Source organism: Sapajus apella, unplaced genomic scaffold (assembly GCF_009761245.1).
Source record: "Sapajus apella isolate SASKATOON/1434 unplaced genomic scaffold, GSC_monkey_1.0 scaffold15, whole genome shotgun sequence".
Taxonomy (NCBI): Eukaryota; Metazoa; Chordata; class Mammalia; order Primates; family Cebidae; genus Sapajus; species Sapajus apella.
Window position 1 is genome coordinate 25,453,294 of NW_022436955.1, and position 20,281 is coordinate 25,473,574.

The 20,281-nt window shown below is 41.6% G+C and overlaps 1 protein-coding gene and 1 long non-coding RNA gene across 2 annotated transcripts in view; one reads left to right on the forward strand and one right to left on the reverse strand.

The window, feature by feature from the left end:
- Window positions 1–20,033, forward strand: part of HSD17B2 (hydroxysteroid 17-beta dehydrogenase 2) — a 63,332-nt gene extending 43,299 nt beyond the window's left edge. The window contains exons 4-5 of the mRNA XM_032283889.1: window positions 11,998–12,135; window positions 19,583–20,033. Coding sequence (XP_032139780.1) covers window positions 11,998–12,135; window positions 19,583–19,941 — 497 coding nt within the window. The 3' untranslated portion in view covers window positions 19,942–20,033. The remainder of the gene's footprint in view (window positions 1–11,997; window positions 12,136–19,582) is intronic.
- The window catches only part of LOC116555363, a 785,279-nt gene that overhangs the window by 175,367 nt on the left and 589,631 nt on the right, over window positions 1–20,281 (reverse strand). The gene's annotated exons all lie outside the window — the stretch shown is intronic.

Here is a 20,281-nt window from a genome sequence, read left to right on the forward strand (position 1 = left end):
TTTCTTTTTTTTTTTTTTGAGACAAAGTCTTGCTCCGTCGCCCAGGCTGGAGTACAGTGGCATGATCTTGGCTCACTGCAACCTCCACCTCCCAGGTTCAAGCAATTCTCCTGCCTCAACCTCCTGAGTAGCTGGGATTACAGGCGCCTGCCACCACGCCCAGTTAATTTTTGTATTTTTAGTAGAGTCAGGGTTTCACCATGTTGGCCAGGCTGGTCTCAAACTCCTGACCTCAGGTGATCTACCCGCTGCGGCCTCCCAAAGTGCTGGGATTACGGACATGAGCCACCACGCCCGGCCCCCCCCCCCCCTTTTTTTTTTTTTGAGATGGGGTTTTGTTTTGTCACTCAGGCTGAAGTGCAGTGGCACAATCTCGGCTTACTGCAAGATCTGCCTCCCGGGTTCAAGCGATTCTCCTACCTTAGCCTCCCTAGTAGCTGGGATTACAGGCACCGGCCACCACACCCAGCTAAGTTTTGTATTTTTCGTAGATACGGAACTTCACCATGTTGGCCAAGCTGGTTTTGAACTCCTGACCTCAGGTGATCCACCTGCCTCGGCCTCCCAAAGTGCTGGAATTACACACTTGAGCCAACATGCCCAGCCCAATTTTTCCAACTTTTAAAGAAGAACTAATGAGAATATTTCCAAACTTATCCTGCAAGGCCTGTATTGTCCTGACAGTAAAACCAGAAAAGATATGTTAAAAAAAAAAAAAAAAAAAAAGGAAGAAAACTACAGGCCAAAATACCTCCTGAATGTTGATGTAAAAATCCATAACAAACTACTGGCAATGGAATTCAATAGCACGTTAAAAAGATCATTCATCATGTCTAAGTGGGATTTATCCCAGGGATGCAGGGATGTTTCTTATACAAATCAGTGTGATACAGTGTCTCAACAGAACGAAGGACAAAACCATATGATCATTTCAACTGATGCAAAAAAAAAATCATCTGATAAAATTCAGTATCTTTTCATGATAAAAACCTTCAATTAAAAAAAAAACCTATGCATAGAAGGAACATCCTTTGACATAACAAAAGCCATATGCAATAGGCGTATAGCTAGTGTCATGATGAATGGGAACAAACTGAAATCCTTTCCTCTAAGATCTAGAACATGACAAGGATGCCCACTTTCACTACTGTTATGCCACATAATACTGGAAGTCCTGGCTAGTGCAAGCAGACAAAGAAATAAAGAGCATCCAAGTTGGAAAGGAAGAAGTTAAATTATCTTTGTTTTCAGATCATAAAATATTATATTTGATGAAAAACCTAAAGACTCCATCAAAAAACAATTAAAACTGATAAACAAATTCAGTAAAGTTGCACGATACAAAATCAACATACAAAAATCAGTAGTATTTCTATATACTAACAGCAAACAATCTGAAAGAGAAGTCAAGAAAGTAATCCCGTTTACAATAGCTATAGATAAAATGAAGTATCTTGAAATTAACCTAACCAGAGAAGTGAAAACTTTCTACAATGAAAATTATATAATATTGATGAAAGAAATTGAAGAGGACACAAAAAATTGAAAGATATTCCAGGTCCATAGATTAGAAAAATCAATATTGTTAAAATGTCTATACTACTCAAAGAAATCTATAGATTCAGTGTAATCCCTATCCAAATACTAGTTACATTCTTCATAGACATAGAAAAAGCAATCCAAAAATTTATATGGAAGCAAAAAAGACTCAGAAGACCCAAACCTATCCTGAGCAAAAAGAAGAAAACTGGAGTAATCACATTACCTGACTTCAAATTATACTACAGAGCTGTAGTAACCAAGATAGTATGTTATTGGCATAAAAACAGACATATAGGCCAAAAGAACAGGATAGAGAGAATCCATAAATAAATCTATACATCTATGGTGAACTCATTTTCAACAAATGCCAAAAACATACACCAGGGAAAGACAGTGTCTTCAATAAATGGTGATGAGAAAATTCAGTCAGGTGCTGTGGCTCATGCCTGTAATCCTGACACTTAGGGAGGCCGGGTGGATCACTTGAGCCCAGGAGTTCGAAACCAGCCTGGGCAGCGTGGCAAAATCCTGTCTCTACAAAAAATGCAAAATAATAGCCAGGTGTGGGGATGTGCCTGTAGTCCCAGCTACAGGGGAGGCTAGGGTGGGTGGATCACTTAAGATTAGTAGGGGTAAAGGCTGCAGTGAGCTTTGATCACACCATTGCACTTCAGCCTCAGTGACAGAATGAGACACTGAAAAAAGAGAGAGAGAGAGAGAGAGAAAGAGAGAGAGAGAGAAAGAAAAAGAAAGAGAGAGAGAGAAAGAGAGAGAGAGAGAAAGAAAAAGAAAGAAAGAGAAAGAGAGAAAGGGAGAAAGGGAGAAAGAGAGAAAGAGAGGAAGGAAGTAGGAAGGAAGGAAGGAATGAAGGAAGGAAGGAAGGAAAAGAAAGGAAGAAAGAAAAAAAACTGGATATCTATATGCAGAAGAATGAAACTAGATCCATGTCTCTCACCATATAAAAAAAAAAAACAAACCAAAATTGATTAGATACTTAAATCTAAGGCTTGAAACTATGAAACTATTATACTATAAGAACACATTGGGGAAACTCTCCAAGACATTGCAACTGGCAAAGATTTCTTGAGTAACACCCAACAAGCACAGGCAAACGAGATCACATAAAGTTAAAAAGCTTCTCCACAGCAAAGTATACAATCAACGAAGTGAAGAGACAACCCACAGAGTGGGAGAAAATATTTGCAAACTACACATTTGACAAGGGCTAATAATCAGAAAATATAAGGAGCTCAAACAATTTTTTAGGAAAGAATCTAATAATGTGATTTAAAATGTACAAAAGATCTGAATAGGCATTTTTCAAAAGAAGACGAGACATAAAAATGGCAAATAGGTATATGAAAATGGGCTCAGTATCATTGATCATTAGAGAAATGCAAATCAAAACTACAATGAGATATTATCTCACCCCAGGTAAAATGGCTTTCATCCAAAACTGAGGCAATAACAAATGCTGGCAAGGATGTGGAGAAAGATAATCTTTGTACACTGTTGGTGGGGATGTAAATTAGTATAACTGCTATGGAGAACAGCTCTAAAAACAGAGCTGCCATATTTTCCAGCAATCACATTGCATGTATATACCCAAAAGAGAGGAAATCAGTATATCAAAGAGATATCTGCAGTTCCATGTGTGTTGCAGTACTGTTACAATAGCCGAGATTTGGAAGTAACCTGAGCGTCCATCAACAGATGAATGAATGAAGAAAATGTGGTACGTATTCACACAATGGAGTACTATGCAGTCATAAAAAAGAATGAGATATTATCATTTGCAATAACATGGACGGAACTGGAAGTCATTATGTTAAATGAAATAATGTAATGAGCATAAAGACAAACTTATGTTCTCACTCATTTGTGGGAGCTAAAATTTAAAACACTAAAACTCATGGAGGTAGAGTAGAATGATGGTTACCAAATGCTGGGAAGAGTAGTGGAGGGGACTAAGAAGTGGGGAGTAGGAATGATTAATGGGTAAAAAAAAATAGAAAGAATGAATAAGATATAGTATTCAGCAGCACAACAGAGTATTTGATAGCACAATAGTCAATAATAATTGAATTGTATGCTTACAAATAACTAAAAGAGTATAACTGGATTGTGTGTAACACAAAGGATAAATGCTTAAGGTGATGGATATCCCACTTACCCTGATCTAATTATTATGCATTGCATGCTTATATAAAAACATCTCATGTTGCTCATAAACATCTACTATGTAACCACAAAACATTAAAAATTTAAAAAAATAAACAAAGCTCTTAAATGATCAATTTTCCTCTGTGTTAGTTTGCTAAGGCTACCATAAGTAAGTACCACAGACAAAGTGTCTTAAAAAAACAGAAGTTTCTTTTCTCACAGTTGTGGAGGCTGGAAGTCCAAGACCAAGGTGTCGGTAGGGTTGGTTTCTCCTGAGCTCTCTCTCCTTGGCTTTCAGATGATCACCTTCTTGTTGTGTCCTGACTTGGTCCTTGGTCATCTCTCTGTCTGTTGCACCCCTGGTGCCTCTTCCTCTTCTTTTTTTTTTTTTTGAGACGGAGTTTCGCTCTTGTTACCCAGGCTGGAGTGCAATGGCACGATCTCGGCTCACTGCAACCTCTGCCTCCTGGGTTCAGGCAATTCTCCTGCCTCAGCCTCCTGAGTAGCTGGGATTACAGGCACGTGCCACCATGCCCAGCTAATGTTTTGTATTTTTAGTAGAGACGGGGTTTCACCATGTTGACCAGGATGGTCTCGATCTCTTGACCTCGTGATCCACCCGCCTCGGCCTCCCAAAGTGCTGGGATTACAGGCATGAGCCACCGCGAATGGCAGTCATACTGAATTGGGGCCATACTCTTATGATCCCATTTAACCATAACCATCTTTTTGAAGGTTCTGTCTCCATATACAGTCATGTTGTAAGATACTGGAGGTTAGGATTGCAACATATGAACTTTTCTTGGGGCTGATGAGAACAATTCACTCCATAACACCTTAATTGATAAGGAACAGGGGAATTCAGCAGAGAACACAATGAGGGACTCCCTAGGACTTACTGGAGTTTTGTGAAACAATAGAAAAGGCTTTGAGCTGGAAAAGAAAAAGCTAGAATGTAATACAGGAATTAGAAAAGTCAAAGTATGTCTAAAAGGCTATCTATAATCAACAAATCCACAGAAATTAACATTCAATGTAATGCTGACTTGTTGATGTATCTTTGGCAAAATTAATGTAATAGCAATTTTGTAAAGTGTGCTTATTTGGGAGTTCATTGCTGTTGTTTTCATTTTGAAGCAAAGTGCATGGAGAAGGAGAGGCAGTCAGTCACTAATAAGGGCTCCAGAAGAGGCACGTGGTTGCCCTGACCCACCAGATTGTCTTCTATCTGGCAACTCTGTCACCTTCCGAATAACAAGAATTTTGGTGGCACAGATTTTTCCTGTACCAGCCAGGAAAAACAGAGCTGGAATTGATGATTCTGTTCCAGTTATTTGTTGCTGCAGAGTAAATAACCCTGAAGAAACTATCTCAGGCTGCTCTGAGTAAGCAGCTGGTCTGGGAGGCAGAATAATGGGTCCCTAGAGACATACATGTCCCAATGTCTGCAAACTGTGAGCCCATCACCTCATGTGGGAAATGGAACTGTGCACATGTGATTGAGTGAAGGATCTTGAGATGAGGAGGTTATCCTGGATGATCTGAGTGGATCTGATGCAATTACAAGGGTCCTTGTAAGAAAGAGGCATGAGGGTCAGAGTTAGAGAGAAATTGGAAGATGGTACCCAGCTGACTTTGAAGATGGAGGAAGGGACCAGGAACCAAGGAATGCAGGTGGCTTCTAGAAGCTGGAAAAGTCAAGCGAACTAGTTCTCCCCTAGAGCCTCCTAGAGTTAAACCTAGTTGCCTAAACATTACAAATTTATTACAATAAAATCAAGGACACTGCTGAGTCCTTGATTTTATCGTAATAAATTTGTAATGTTTAGGCAACTAGGTTTGTCATAATTTGTTACAGCAGCCATGGGAAACTAATGTGTCTGGTTTGAGCTGGATATCAGATCAAATACCTTTGGGCCTATCCCATTTTCTTTAAAGGTTGGGCAACCTTCCTCCACGTCTAGTCTCTTTCACCACAAAAAAAACTTGTGGAGGCTGGCCTTCCTTTCCAATACCCAGCAATGACTGTCAAATCAAGGATCAAGGTTCACCCTGCCTAGCTTTCTATGCCCTTCTGGAGAACATCCAGGCAGATGTCCTTCTTAGCAAGGTATTAGTTCTTGCTGTAATGATAAGTGCATGTTTTACAATCCTCATTTGGCTCTCTCTACAAGCCAATCTTAAACGAGCTCTGATTTACAACAAATCAGATGCACCTAAAAACTGATTCCAAACATTTGTCTTTTTTTAATCCTCAAATTTAAACTTCATTCCTCCCAATCTTACGTAACTCAGGTCACCACGGACACTTTCTCCTCACTCTTTACACCATGTTGAATGAACACTTAGCACTTTATCACGTTCCCAAATGGCAGAACCGACTCCAGAAAACAGATTTTATACACCACAAAGAACAATTTAATGAAATTTCCCTTTAGATGTTTTTTTTTTTTTTTTCTCTCCTTCCAAAGCTCTTCAGTTGCCAGGCGCCTCCCCTCTGGTTACCTCCCCATCCCTGTCCTTCCTGGATCCCCAATCCCCCTTGTGTCTTTCCTCGTCTTTCCCCCTCCTCCCTTTCCCCAGGACCAGCATGTTCATATCACATCCACCTACTCTTAGCTGCTCAATAAACTAGACACTTCCATTGGATATGCCCTCCTTGGAAGGCAAGAGGTATGCGGAATAGGAGAGAAAAATATTGCAAATCGTGTTTGCTGTTGATTTTTCTGCTCTATTCACTTCCTCTCTGGAACTCTCACGAGCAAACTGAAGCTTTCCTGCATGAACGTCCCTAACTTCTCTCTCCTTCTGTTGTCACTCATCCTCCTCTTCATCCTTGCCTCCTTCCTCCTTTCTACTAACTCCTTCTCTCTCCCTGGGCCTTTCATTCCGCCTCCGGCTATGCTTTAAGGATCATTCCTCTTCAGGCTCTCAATCCTTTCCTCTTTGAGCTGGGCTGGGAGCCAGGAGGGAGGAACTCTCCCCACTTCCTGGTTGGGTGACACTCCTGGAAACCCTGAGGCCCTATAGCCTCTCTAAGCTCCACTTTTGCCCCCATAAAGTGGAGGCAATAAGAGTGGATGAATAAGCAGAGGTAATACGACCACATAGGGTGTTCTCAGGCTTTCATAAAAAAAATCCCCATAAAGTTCTTGGCATAGCTGCTCATGTGTAGTATTTCTTCCCTGAAGATTATGCGTTATTATTATTTTTATTAATGGACACTGCCCTGCACTTCTTTATTTTTTGCTTTTTAAATTAATTTTAATTTTAAGTTCCGGGGTACACACTTGTTCACTGCAGCACTATTCACAATAGCAAAGACATGGAACCAACGCAAATGCCCATTGATGATAGACTAGATAAAGAAAATGTGGTATATATATACCGTGGAATACCGTGCAGGCATAAAAAGGAATGAGATCATGTCCTTTGCAGGGACATGGATGGAGCTGGAAGCCGTTATCCTCAGCAACCTAATGCAGGAACAGAAAACCAAACACCCCATGTCCTCATTGTAAGTGGGAGCTGAACAATAAGAACTTCTTTTCCCCTTTTCCCCTGAGTTCCTTCAAAAGCCAGGTGACTTTCAGCCTCTATTTCTTGACAACCTCATTAACCCATTAAAGTTTGGCTCCTTTGTTTTCCGTTAAAGACTGCTCAGTTACCTGTGCCCACTGGCCACTTGTTACTCTCCTTGCTGTCTCTATCGGGCAGAATTTCCATACCTTCCCCTGACCTTCTACCTGCTGTCCAGTGTCAGTGAGAGCTTCTGTGTGCCTCTCATTTGGGCAGAGGCAGCCAGAATTGGAATGTATGCATTGCTTAAAAGGATGTTCGTCTGAAAGTTCAAACTTCCAAAATGTCCTCCTCAGTAGCTGTCTTTGCAGCTTTTTTAATGTGCATATGAATATACCACATTTAAAAAATCCATTCATTAGGGGATGGACATTTAGGTTCTTTCCCATTTTTGGCAATTGTGAATAATGCTTCTCTGAATATTTTTTGAATAAGGTTTTGTATGGACACTGTAAATTTTTTGTAAAGGTTAGTTAATATTTCTATCACTCTGTGTCCTTGGGAAAGTCACTTAAACTCTCTACACTTCAGTGTTTTCATTTTTTTGAAATGAGGTTCATGAGGATAATACTAGAATCTACCTCCTATGACAGTTGTGATCATTAAATACATTTAGAGTTGATGCTGAAACACTCAGAACAGTGCTTGGCATATAGTAGACACCTAATAAATATTAAGAGTTATTATGAAGCATCATTACAATTCAGGCATTTGTCGAATGCTGTCAGGTATATGATCCCAATAGCCTATGTAATGTGGCTATCCTGATTTTGCAGTTATAAAAACCAAGGTCAGAAGGGTTCAGTGACTGGCCTATAAGGTAGAACTTGAACCTGAACTTTAGTCGCATTCACCAAGCCGCCTCCATCCCAGTGACTCAGTGTAACCATATGTTACCATCATATCAAACACCAGGCCAAAGGGTCTGAGATGCTCTTCCCCGTGGTAACTTCTTGGTCATTTGTTTTGTTTTCTACTAGCTCCACTGTTAGATGCTTGTTCCAACCGAACTCCCATTCTCACGTGGGAATAAAGTCAACACAACCCATGTCTTCTAAATATACTCCTAAGGGTGAGAAGTTTCAGGACTGGGACTTTAAATTCTTCTCTAAGAAATGCCATCTAGAGTCAACCACATCCTCCCCTCCAATGTCCTCCCTCCTACATCTTCTATCCCTAAAGAAGGGAACAAGAAAGAGTGAGAGACATCATATAGGTATACAGGGAAGAATCTTCTAGGATGCAGGCAAGCAGAATGAAGACAGACTGCCTGGGTTTTAATCCTCTCGCTACCAATGACAGCTGCATGACGTTGGGCACAATTGCAAACCTCTGAGTTGCAGCTTCCTCATTAAACACAACGATAATAGTAATTGTTTCCTCTGGGGGCCGTGGAGAGATGAGATGAAATAACACATGTTTAAGCATCAGCCTTGCACTTGGCATGCAGTAAATGGTCCGGTAGCATTCGCGACCCAAAAGCCATCCCCCGTGAGGGTCTGGGGGAGCAGCTGACAGTCTGTGCACTTGTGTCTTCTTATCCTGCCACTGACTCTGACTCTGACTGGCATCACTGCCTCTGACTCTGACACCGAATTACCCTCCATCCTCTGCCCCGTCACTCACTAGCTCTTGAGTAGATGACCCCAACAGGTCATTCGTTCCAGATTTGATGACATCTACTGCAGGAGACTTTTCCCCACTGTGATAACATGTTGACCATCCCTCCCTCACAAATAGCATAGCTCTTTAATCCAAATCCCAGCAAAGCAGTTGGATAAATATTTAACCAAGGATCAGAAGCATTGGGAGGCAACTTTGATGGTATAAAGGGCAGTTGGAAAATCTTTCTGTTTGAGAGGGCTAAAAGCGTCTCCTGGCCAGTTTTCCTCTTCAGAAATGTCTGCACAAACAGTTGTATGCAATTGCATGCTATGCTTGAAAACAAGACCGTCTAAAATGACTTAGGCCTCAGAGATTTTGTGTCGTTGTGGCTTGAATCTTGTTCTTGGGTCATTAGCTGGGTGACCTGACCCAGGTCATCTTGTCTGTCTCTATCTTCAAATGAGGGTCATGTAGCGCCTAGTCCAGGGTAATATTTCTCAGACTTGGCACTACTGGCCTTTTGGTGGGGAGAATTCTTTCTGGAGAGGGACTGTCCCAAGCATTATGGGTGTTTAACAACCTATGTCCTTGACCCATTAGATAATAGTAGCACCCATCCCTAGTTGTGACACATCTTCAGATATTTCCCATGATCATTGGGGTGCAAAATCACCCCAGTTGAAAACCTCTGATCTTGGCTGCCAATTTAAATGCATGGGGGGTTCTGAGTGCGTAGCACAGTTACAGGTATATAGGAAGCACCCGAGTGAAAGAGACCTCTCTAACGAGAGATAGTAATCATAGTTGTCTGCCACATCAAGCTGGGTTTTTGTTTTTGTTTTTAGTTTTTACGTTTTAAACCCAGGATTAGAGGAAGTGGGAAACAACTCTGATTGTACAAAGGGCAATTGGAAAAGCATTCTGTTTCAGGCCCAAAACCTTTTCTGGGCCAGTTTTCCTCCAGAAATCACAGACTACACACCTGTGTACAATTGCATGCTATGCTTGAATAAGAAGGGTTGAAAATAAACCCCTCTAAAATAGGTAGCCCTCTGTTGCCCAGGTTGGAGTGCAGCAGCACGATTGTAGCTACCTATAACCTTATAACTTTACTTTTTTGGTGGAGACAGGGCTCAGGCAAGATAAATCATGGTTATGAAGCTATTCTCTCATGGATAAAACATGCCGAGGTAGAAGAATAAAAGAGACTTTGGCAAGGAAAAGGGATTAATTGCAAAATGCTGGCATCGAGAGAACAAAGACAAGTACATATGCAAAACTAGAGCTATGTTTGGTTTGGTGAAACTTACCATGGATTAAGAGCTGGTGAAACCAGGATACATGGAAAGATAAGACCAAGGAACCCCGAGTTCCTTCTCCCACCCCTGAACAGTCACGCAAATGTCCTGGGGGTTTTAGGCAGAGAAAAATACTCCTGAAGTCATCCCTGGGTTTTGCTGAGATATTCATGGTCTCTTGAAGTAGAGTGGCTTCTTCTCTTTTTTTTTTTAATTAAAAAAAATGAGATATAATTGACATAGACTAAACTACTCAAATTTAAAGTATACAATTTAATAAGTTTAGATGTGTATATATATATATATACACACACACACATATATATATATATACCTATAAAAGCATCACCACAATCAAGACAGTGTATATGTTCATCATTCTCCAAAGCTTCCTCGTCCCCCTTTCTAATCCCTCCCTGGACCCTCCCCCATATTAATTTGCCAGGACTACCATAACAAAATAGCATAGATTGGGTAATTTAAACAACCAAAATTTATTTCTCAAAGTTCAGGAGACTGGAAGTCCAAGATCAGGGTGCTGGCATGGTCAGGTTCTGGTGAAGACTCTCTTCCTGGCTTGCAGATGGCCATCTTCTCACTGTGTGCTCATGTGGTACAGAGAATAAATAAGCTCTCTGGTGTCTCTTCTTAAAAGGGCACTAATCCCTCTCATCCTGAGGGCTCCATCCTCATGACTTAATTACCTCCCAAAGGCTCAATCTCCAAATACCATCACACTAGGGGTTAGGGCTTCAAAATATGAGTTTTGATGGGGGTGGGCACAATGTTCATGGCACTCCCACTCTTCAGGTAACCACTGATCTGTTTCACTAGAAATTAATTTGCATTTCCTAGAACTTTACATAAAGGGAATTATACCAAAGAGTACATGCCCTTTTTTGTTTGGCTCTCTCACTGCCCATAATTGTTTTGAGACATCCTTGTTGTCACATGTATCAGGTTCATTCCCTCTGATGGCGGAGTGGTGTTCCATCACCTTTCTCACACCTTCTTACAGAAATGCCCCACCATTCCCCATGATATGCGTTATTTCTCGTTGGAGCCCAATCCATTTGATTATAGGTGCTGTGGTGGGTTGAATAGTGAACTCTCCTCCCCGCTAAAAGATATGCTCACCGGGAACCTCAGAAGGTAGGTTGATCAGGATAGAAGATCAGGGCCTGGTGGGTGGGTGCTCTTCATCTTACCTAAATCCATTTTTTTGTTTGTTTGTTTGTTTGTTTGTTTTTGAGTTTCACTCTATTGCCAGGCTGGAGTGCAGTGACGTGATCCCAGCTCACTGCAACCTCTGCCTCCTGGGATCCAAGTGATTCTTATGTCTCAGCCTCCCATGTAGCTGGGATTACAGGCATGCAATATCGTGCTTGGCTAATTTTTGTATGTTTAGTAGAGACAGAGTTTAACCATGTTGGCCAGGTTGGTTTAGAACTCCTGACCTCAGGTGATCTGCTCACCTTGGCTTCCCAAAGAGTTGAGATTACAGGTATAAGGCACTGTGCCCAGCCCTAAATTACATTTTGCTTAGGAGTTGGGCAAGATTGATCCTTCAACTTGGTTTGTTATCATACCAGCTGCAATAGGGGTGCCAAGGAAGGCAGAAGCAAATGAAACCACACAGTGGGAATGAGCAAGAACATCGCTCACCTGGGCACAGGGGCCCTTGACTGCCTTTGTCTGCCTGAGTCACTGATAGCAGTTCCTAGCATACAGTAGATGCTGATTAAATATTTATTGGATGAACAAATGAATATATTTAACTTGACTTCTTTTTCTCCCATTATTCCCACAGGAGGGGCCCCAATGGCAAAGCTGGCATCTTACGGCTCAACAAAGGCAGCTGTGACCATGTTCTCATCAGTTATGAGAATCGAGCTTTCCAAGTGGGGAGTTAAAGTTGTTTACATCCAACCTGGAGGCTTCCGAACGAGTAGGTTTCTGAGCCCAAGAACCCTGTGATGTTCATCCTGGAAGGAACCCTGAAGGTCCTCTTGTTCTGGCAGAGCACACATGGAACCCCTCAGTGTTGTCAGAGATGAACACAGCCAGACATCAGTTAAAGTGGTGAAAACAGGCTTGATTCAGTAACTGCTGACAGTAGGGAAAAGAGCTAAGCTACATTCTGATTTGTGCAAAGGCAATTTAAACATTGTAAAGACGAATGAACAAGAAGGGAGAGCAGGGCTCAGTAAGTCAGTTAAGTGAAAAGGTACAAGGGTCTGTCAGTGTTCATACAGTGGGTTCAGCTGTGTCTGCTACTTGACAATCAAAGAAGTCCAGATTCTTTCTTCCTACAGAGACTGAGAAACAGAGGTCTGATCCTTCATGATGATTCCGTTCCAAAGGAATGTCTCTCAGGTCTTGGAGAAAAAAGCTTCTGTGTTGCAAGAGCTATATATTTACAATTTAAAGTTCTTTTTAGTAAGTATTTCAGGAAAGGGAAGTCAGGGGCCTCTCAGGGATGTGTTGGCTAGAACAAATAGTAAATTCTTCTGGTAAGGTTGAGCCTTCTTTAAGCAGGCATTTTAGTGAGGGGCTCATCATCCAAGGGACAGGGCCTTACGCTGCTAGAAACTGTGCTAGAGTTTGGTTAAGCCTCTTAGTGCAGGAGTTTGGATGAGGTTGTCATGTGTCCAGAGTTCTCCAGCTCTCAGTGTCCACCCAGCAGGACTTGGGACAGGTGGGCCTCTTCTAAGTGCCAGGCTCTCCATGTACGGTGTCATTCCCGCTTCCTTTCACAAAGGAATTGCAGTGGCTCCATAAGTCATAAGCAAGCAGAGGCCCACTGGTTTAGAACCCTGGTCCCTGGTGCCTTCTGTGAGCAGGACCTTTTTGGGACTCACACTCCCCCCCTTGATGGTAGAGTTGTATTTGGTCTGTGGAAGTACAGCTCAAAAATAGTCCCTAAATGACTCTCACCAATTTTGATTATTTTCAATGCCCCACCCAAACCTGTCTAACAAAATATAATCTATTAGTTTCATATCAGGTTTCTTTATTTAGATCAAGAGCTTATTTTCCTCTAAAAGTTTGACCAGATACTCGGAGTAACATTTATTAGTCTTTTGTTCCCATTGGCTAAGAAGATTTCTTTCCCCAGCTTCTTCATATTTCAGAAACAATGTTTTTCTCCTTCCCTCTGAAGAATGTGACCCACCTTCCCTCCACCCCAAGAAAAGATGTCTATTCTCTCCTCTCCCCTCCCTGAATATCTGAACTCTGGACAGAGGCAGCCTACCTGAAGACTCTGACTTTCTTTCTGGGCCATCAAACATTTAATTGGTGATTTAAGTGAAGATGTAAAAAGTATGTCTAACAAATCACCACAAACTGGTAGGTATCGCTAAACGCACTAAAGAACAAACCCTAAAGGTTTGAATGTTAACCCAAATGCAAAAGATAAAATCTATACAGAAATATTGAAATTTTGGCTTGAAACAGTCAATAGCTGAGAACCTCCTAAGGTTGTGGAAGGGGCACAGGACTCAGAGAAAGGGATGGAGAACCAGATAAAGGAATATGGGTCACCAGGATGAGAGACAGCGCCGGGGCAATAGAAATACACAGGAGATGAAGTCTTGAGAGGGGTTTCCAACCTGGAGACTCCCTGGGTGGGGAGGCGATGGAGAAGAGACATGGGTCAGAGGTAAAGCCAAATGCGCTGGTTGGACTGAGGGACTGGGATACAGAGAGAGCTAGTGGAAGAGGGAAAAGGTGAACCTGGCAGGTGGATTGAAGGTTTAGTGACACAGCCCCAAGAGAATTCCAACACACAGATATAAAATTCTATTTGGACAAGAGAGCAACCCTGCAGTTAAATTATGGTTTTGGAGAGTCAGTATAATTGCTATGCATAATATTTCTGGGAAGCTGTTCTTACCAGGCAATGGGCTCCCCACTTTCCATACATTCTTTACTGATGTTGATCTTATTTTTTAAAATCGGGAAATATATATACAGAAAAAAGTATTATACACACATAGTTCAACAAATTATTTTAAACACTCTTGTACTTAACACCCAGATCAAAACATAAAACATTACCAACACCCAGAAGCCCCTATATGAACCTCTACCATCACAGCCCTCTCAACCTCCCAATAGGGACACCTCTTACTTTTTGTAATGATCATTCATTTGCTTTTCTTCGTAGTGTTACATCCATCCCAATCAATGGCATTTGACTTTAACTGCTTTTGCACTTTGAATGGAATCAATAAGTATGTATCCTTTTGTGTCTGGCCTCTTTCACTCAACATTCTGATTTGACAATTTATCTACATTGTGTGTAGCTGTAGTCCACTCATTTCATTTCTGTGTAGTATTTTGTGGATATGCTACAATTTTTCTACTGTTGATGGGATGTTTCAGTCCCTTCTAGTTTGAACATGTGTGAACAATGCAGCTATGAACTTTCTAGTACATGTACTTTGGTTTTTGTGTGCTTGATTTTCCTATGACACAAGTTCCAGAGTGAAATGGTTACCAGAAAGAGTCCTGATCCTGACCCCAAGAGAGGGTTTTTGGATCTTGCATGAGAAAGAATTTGGGGTGAGTCCACAGAGTAAAATGAAAGCAAGTTTTTATTTATATATATACATATTTTTTGAGACAGAGTGCAGTGGCATGATCTAGGCTCACTGCAACCTCCACCTCCCGACTTCAATTCTCCTGTCTCAGCCTCCCGAGTAGCTGGGACTGCAGGGGCGCGCCACCATGCCCAACTAATTTTTGTATTTTTAATAGAGATGGGGTTTCATCATGTTGACTCAGATAGTCTCGATCTCTTGACCTTGTGATCTGCCTGCCTTGGCCTCCCAAAGTGCTGGGATTACAGGTGTGAGCTACTGCGCCTGGCCTTGAAAGCAAGTTTATTAAGAAAGTAAAGCAATAAAAGAATGGCTGCTTCTTAGGCAGAGCAACAGCGTGGACTGCTTGACTGAGTATACTTATATTTATTTCTTGATTATATTCTAGACAAGGGTGGAGTGGATTATTCATGAGTTTTCGGGGAAAGTGGGAGGGATGACTCAAAACTGTGGGTTCCTCCTCCTTTTAGGCAATACAGAGTAACTTCTAGATGTTGTCACAGCATTTGTAAACTGCCATGGTGCTGGTGGGAGTGTCTTTTAGCATGCTAATGCATTATAAGTAGCATATAACGAACAGTGAGGATGACCAGAGATCACTGTTGTTGCCATCTTGATTTTGGTGGGTTTTGACGGCTTCTTTACTGCATCCTGTTTTATCAGCAGGGTTATTATGACTTGTATCTTGTGATACCAATCCTGCCAACCTCCTGTCTAATTCTGTGATTAAGAATGCCTAAGATCCTGGGAATGCAGCCCAGAAGGTCTCATTTTCATTTTACCCAGCTCCTGTTCAGAGTGGAGTTACTCTGGTTGGAATGCCTCTGCAAAAATAACTAGATCATAGAGTTTTCCTGTCTTCAGCTTTACTGAATCATACCAATCTGTTTTCTAAAACAGTGCTCTGATTTATACCTCCACGCTTTCTATGTATACTCCAATCACCACAACTTAGAGGAGCAGGTTTCACATTATTCTCCAGGCGATAGTGCTGCGCTGGGGTGCATAACATGCCCTAGGGTGGGGATCTGGGACACCATGTACACCACGATGGTTGGAAATTTGAGATCAGATCCTAAGATGCAGTGCCTGGGTTCTTCCTTTTATATCAGGCTGCCCCCAGTTTAAAGCTATTTGATGAGCACTCTGAAGGCAAGAAGCCCAAGAGCAGAAGGCAGAGAACTCATGTTTGGAGAATGACATACTTATATTTGAAGGTGGGGGCAAGAAAAGAAATCTTTTTTTTTTTTTCTTTGGAGATGGAGTCTTGTTCTGTCGCCCAGGCTGGAGTGCAGTGGCATGATCTCAGCTCACTGCAACCTCCACCTCCCAGGTTCATGCAATTCTCCTGTCTCAGCCTCCTGAGTAGCCGGGACTACCGGCATGTGCCACCATGCCCGGCTAACTTTTTTTTGTATTTTTAGTAGAGACAGTGGTTCACCGTGTTAGCCAGGATGGTTTAGATCTCCTGTCCTCATGATCTGCCCACCTCGGCCTCCAGTGCTGGGATTACAGGTGTGAGCCACCGTGCCTGGCCAAGAAAAGGAATCTTTAGGGACACAGACAAGGAGCTTCTGAAGACATTCTAAGAGACATTCCCGATTTTTTTGGCCTGCAATAAAGGTAGCTAAGTAATACTACATGCTTAGCATATTTTAAGTGCTTTATGTGCATGATCTCTCTTAATCCCCACCTATGAAGTAGGCGTCATAATAGTCCCATCTTGTAGTGAGAACGGGGGCGGGGGCTCAGCAAAGTTAAGGAAGTTGCAGAGCCATAGAGCTGATAGGAGGCAGAGATGGGATTTCGATCCAGGTCATATCAATAACTTCATTGTGTGTAGCACCGAAGTGGCACGGAATGGATGGGTGGGACGATTGTGTCAAAAGTGGCAGATCATGATGGACTGATGACAAAAGACTGATACCTATGTCACTCACAAAGAAAGCTTTGGGGACGCTGGTTAGGGTACCCACAAGAGTGGCCAGAAAGTCCATGAGGTGTTTAAAGAATGAAGAGGTAGAAAGGAAAAGGAACCCCCAGCCTGTGAAGGCAGGGACAGGGGAGAGGTAGCAGGAGGAATAGTAGCTCCTGCAAACATGTTTTTCAGGACCTAGAAGCCTCCAGAGTAATTGTCAGGATAATCATTTCTTTAAGCATGGTATGTGCCTTCCTGAAAAGAAAGGAGCAATTGAAATTTTGTTTGCATTTTCATGACTATAATTGGATTTCACTGGCCTACATTTCCAAGGGAGCACCCCTCCTTCTCTGTAGTCCTGATACCCAGCAGTCACCCAGGCTAGCAAGGGCTCATCCCCACAGCTATCTGAGCAACCAAGCACTTTGCAGGAGGGAGCGTGGGAGACTGTAACCTTTCTGGAGAGTCATCTGGCAGTAACTAACAAAATTCAGAATGAATGTGCCTTTGACCAGGCGGCACTTTGAGGACTCTTGCCTACAGAATTAAAGCAAAGAACAAACAAATAGGTTGTGAAAGTCTATTTACGGCAGCAGTGCCTGTAACGCTGAAACCTATAGGAAAAACTGGAAGGTCACTGGCTAGGGAAGTGGTTGGCTAAAAGCTGTTTGATGGGAAATTCTGTTGCTTTGGTTTAATCTAGAGACATTGACAAGAAGGGAGGTCTGTGATTTATTACTTAGCCAAAAAAAACTTCACGGAAAATAGAAATATTATAGCATAATCCTTCTTGTTTTTGTTATTTCCTGGTCAAAAAAAAATTAAAGAAAATTCTTTCTATGTGTATGTACGTTTGTATGAACAAGGAGGTAATGTAGAAGAGAACACAAAACTGTTACCTTAGCAGAGATTAATTTTAAAAATATGCACATCTCCTTATTATTCACTTTATGTAGCAAGCAGGCACAGCTGCTATATGTTAAAGTAAATATATAATATTTAATTTTATATAATAAGTAGGTATTGCCTTTATTTTAAAAATATATTTATACTTAATTGTATACAATGTGTATATTAAATTTAAATATATGTGTAAATTATATTAAAATTACATTTCATATCTATTTTTCAAACATAAATGAAAAATATATCTATTAAATAGATTAAATATTTAAAATCCTGTATTTTTATTTTTACTCTTTTTGAGATGGAGTCTTGCTCTGTCACCCAGGCTGGAGTGCAGTGGTGCAAACTCAGCTCACTGAAACCTCTGCCCCCCGGGTTCAAGCAATTCTTCTTGCCTCAGCCTCCCAAGTACCTGGGATTACAGGTACCCATCACCATGCCCAGCTAACTTTTGTATTTTTTAGTAGAGATAGGGTTTTGTCATGTTGGCCAGGCTGGTCTTGAACTCCTGACCTCAAGTGATCCATGCACATGGGTCTCCCAAAGTGCTGGGATTAAAGGCATGTGCCACAATGCCCAGCCTAAAATCCTGAATCGAATTTTAAATATAGAGGTAGGCATTACTTCTATATTAAAAAAAAATATGTATGTTCATATGAATGTATATATACTATATTATATAGAATATATATTATAGACATTACATAATATATTACATGTGTGATAGTCACCCAAATACATCAGTGTTTGTGGCAGCAGCATTTGTAAAAGCCCAGTTGAAAACAAGCCAGTGCCCATCACAGTATAGTGGACAAATAATTCATGGCATATTTACACAATAGAATACTATGCCAAAAGGAGAATGAACACACAATCCATGGATGACTCTCACAAACAAAATGTTGAATAAAGAAGCTGATGCAAAAGAATGAGTACTATGCATACAATTCCGTTTATACAATGTTCAAAACCAGGCAAAATGAATCTATCCTGCTCATCAGGACAGTGGTACTGAGAAGTGGGCTGAGAGGAGAGACTTTAAAGGCTGGTCCTGTTCTGATTTTTTTTTTTCCTTTTTCTTTTCTTAAAATTGGAGTCTAGCTCTGTTGTCCAGGCTAGAGTGCAGTGGTGCAATCATATAATAGCTCACTGTATCCTCCAACTGGTAGGCTCAAGGGGTCCTCCCACCTCAGTCTGTGAATAGTTGGGACTATAGGTGAGCACCATTGTTTCCAGCTAACTTTCTGCGTATATGCATATATATATATATATATTTTAGAGATGGGATCTCACTATGTCTGTTGCCCAGGCTGATTTTGAACTCCTAGGCTCAAGTGATCCTCCTTCCTGGGCCTCCCAAAGTGCTGACATTACAGGTATGAACCACTGTGCCCAGCCCTGTTTTGTTCCTTGATCTATTTTCTGTTCACATGGGCTATCAGTTTGGAAAAATCCAATCACGTGTGCACTTTTCTGTATGAGGGGTTAGAAATGATAATAAATGCCATTATAAAGCATATATTTTAAAAGGCATTTGCAGGCCAGGTGCAGTGGTTTCATGCCTATAATCCCAGTATTTTGGGAGGCCAAGGCAGGGAGATCATTTGAGTTAAGGAGTTCGAGACTAGCCTGACCAATATGGTGAAACTCCATCTCTACTAAAAATACAAAAGTCAGCCAGGCATAGTGGTGATTGCCTGTAATCCCCACTACTCGGGAGGCTGAGGCAGGAGAATCGCTTGAACTTTGGAGGCAGAGGTTGCACTGAGCTGAGAGCGCATCACTGCACCCCAGCCTGGGTGACAGACCAAGACTCTGTCTCACAAAAATAAATAAATAAATACATACACACATATATACAAATAAAAGACATTTACAAAGGCCCGTGCTTCCCAACAGAGATGAGCACCTGCTCCCTGACTTACTTGGCCTTCCCAGGACCTGACTCTTTCCTTTTGTCCCAGGTATTGCAGGCTCAAGTGACAAGTGGGAAAAGCTGGAGAAGAACATTCTGGAGCAACTCCCCCATGAGGTACAGGAAGACTACGGCCAGGACTACATACTAGCACAGCGGAATTTCCTCCAACTCATCAACTCGAGGGCCAGCACAGACTTCTCTCCAGTGCTGCGGGACATCCAGCATGCTATCTCCGCGAAGAGCCCCTTTACCTTTTACACACCGGGGAAAGCCGCTTACATGTGGCTCTGTTTTGCTTCCTTTTTGCCTGCTGGCATATATGATTACCTTATTGAAAGAAATGCTGGCAAAAACGGGCCCATGCCCAGAGCTCTAAGCATGCCTAACTATAAGAAGGCCACCTAGGCTGTGGAAGAACTTAAAGCAGTAGGAATGTCATAGTCTTGGAATGAAAAGAAAACTGTGGGTTTCTCATTAAAGTTTTTTCCTACTCTGCATTCTCTTTGAAATGTTTTGATTGAATACTACTTTGTAGTGAGAAGGCTGGAGGTTAGCAACAGCCTCATGGAGAGCGTTAATTGAGTCCCTACTATGCAACAGATACATTACAGATATTCCTTCATCTAGTTCTCATTAGAGAATTGAAGTAGGTATCTTTGACCCTACTTAATATAATCAGAGAGGTTTCTTGTCACACACTAGCAAAAGGCAGAGCCAGAATTCAAATCCTGGGTTGGACTCCACT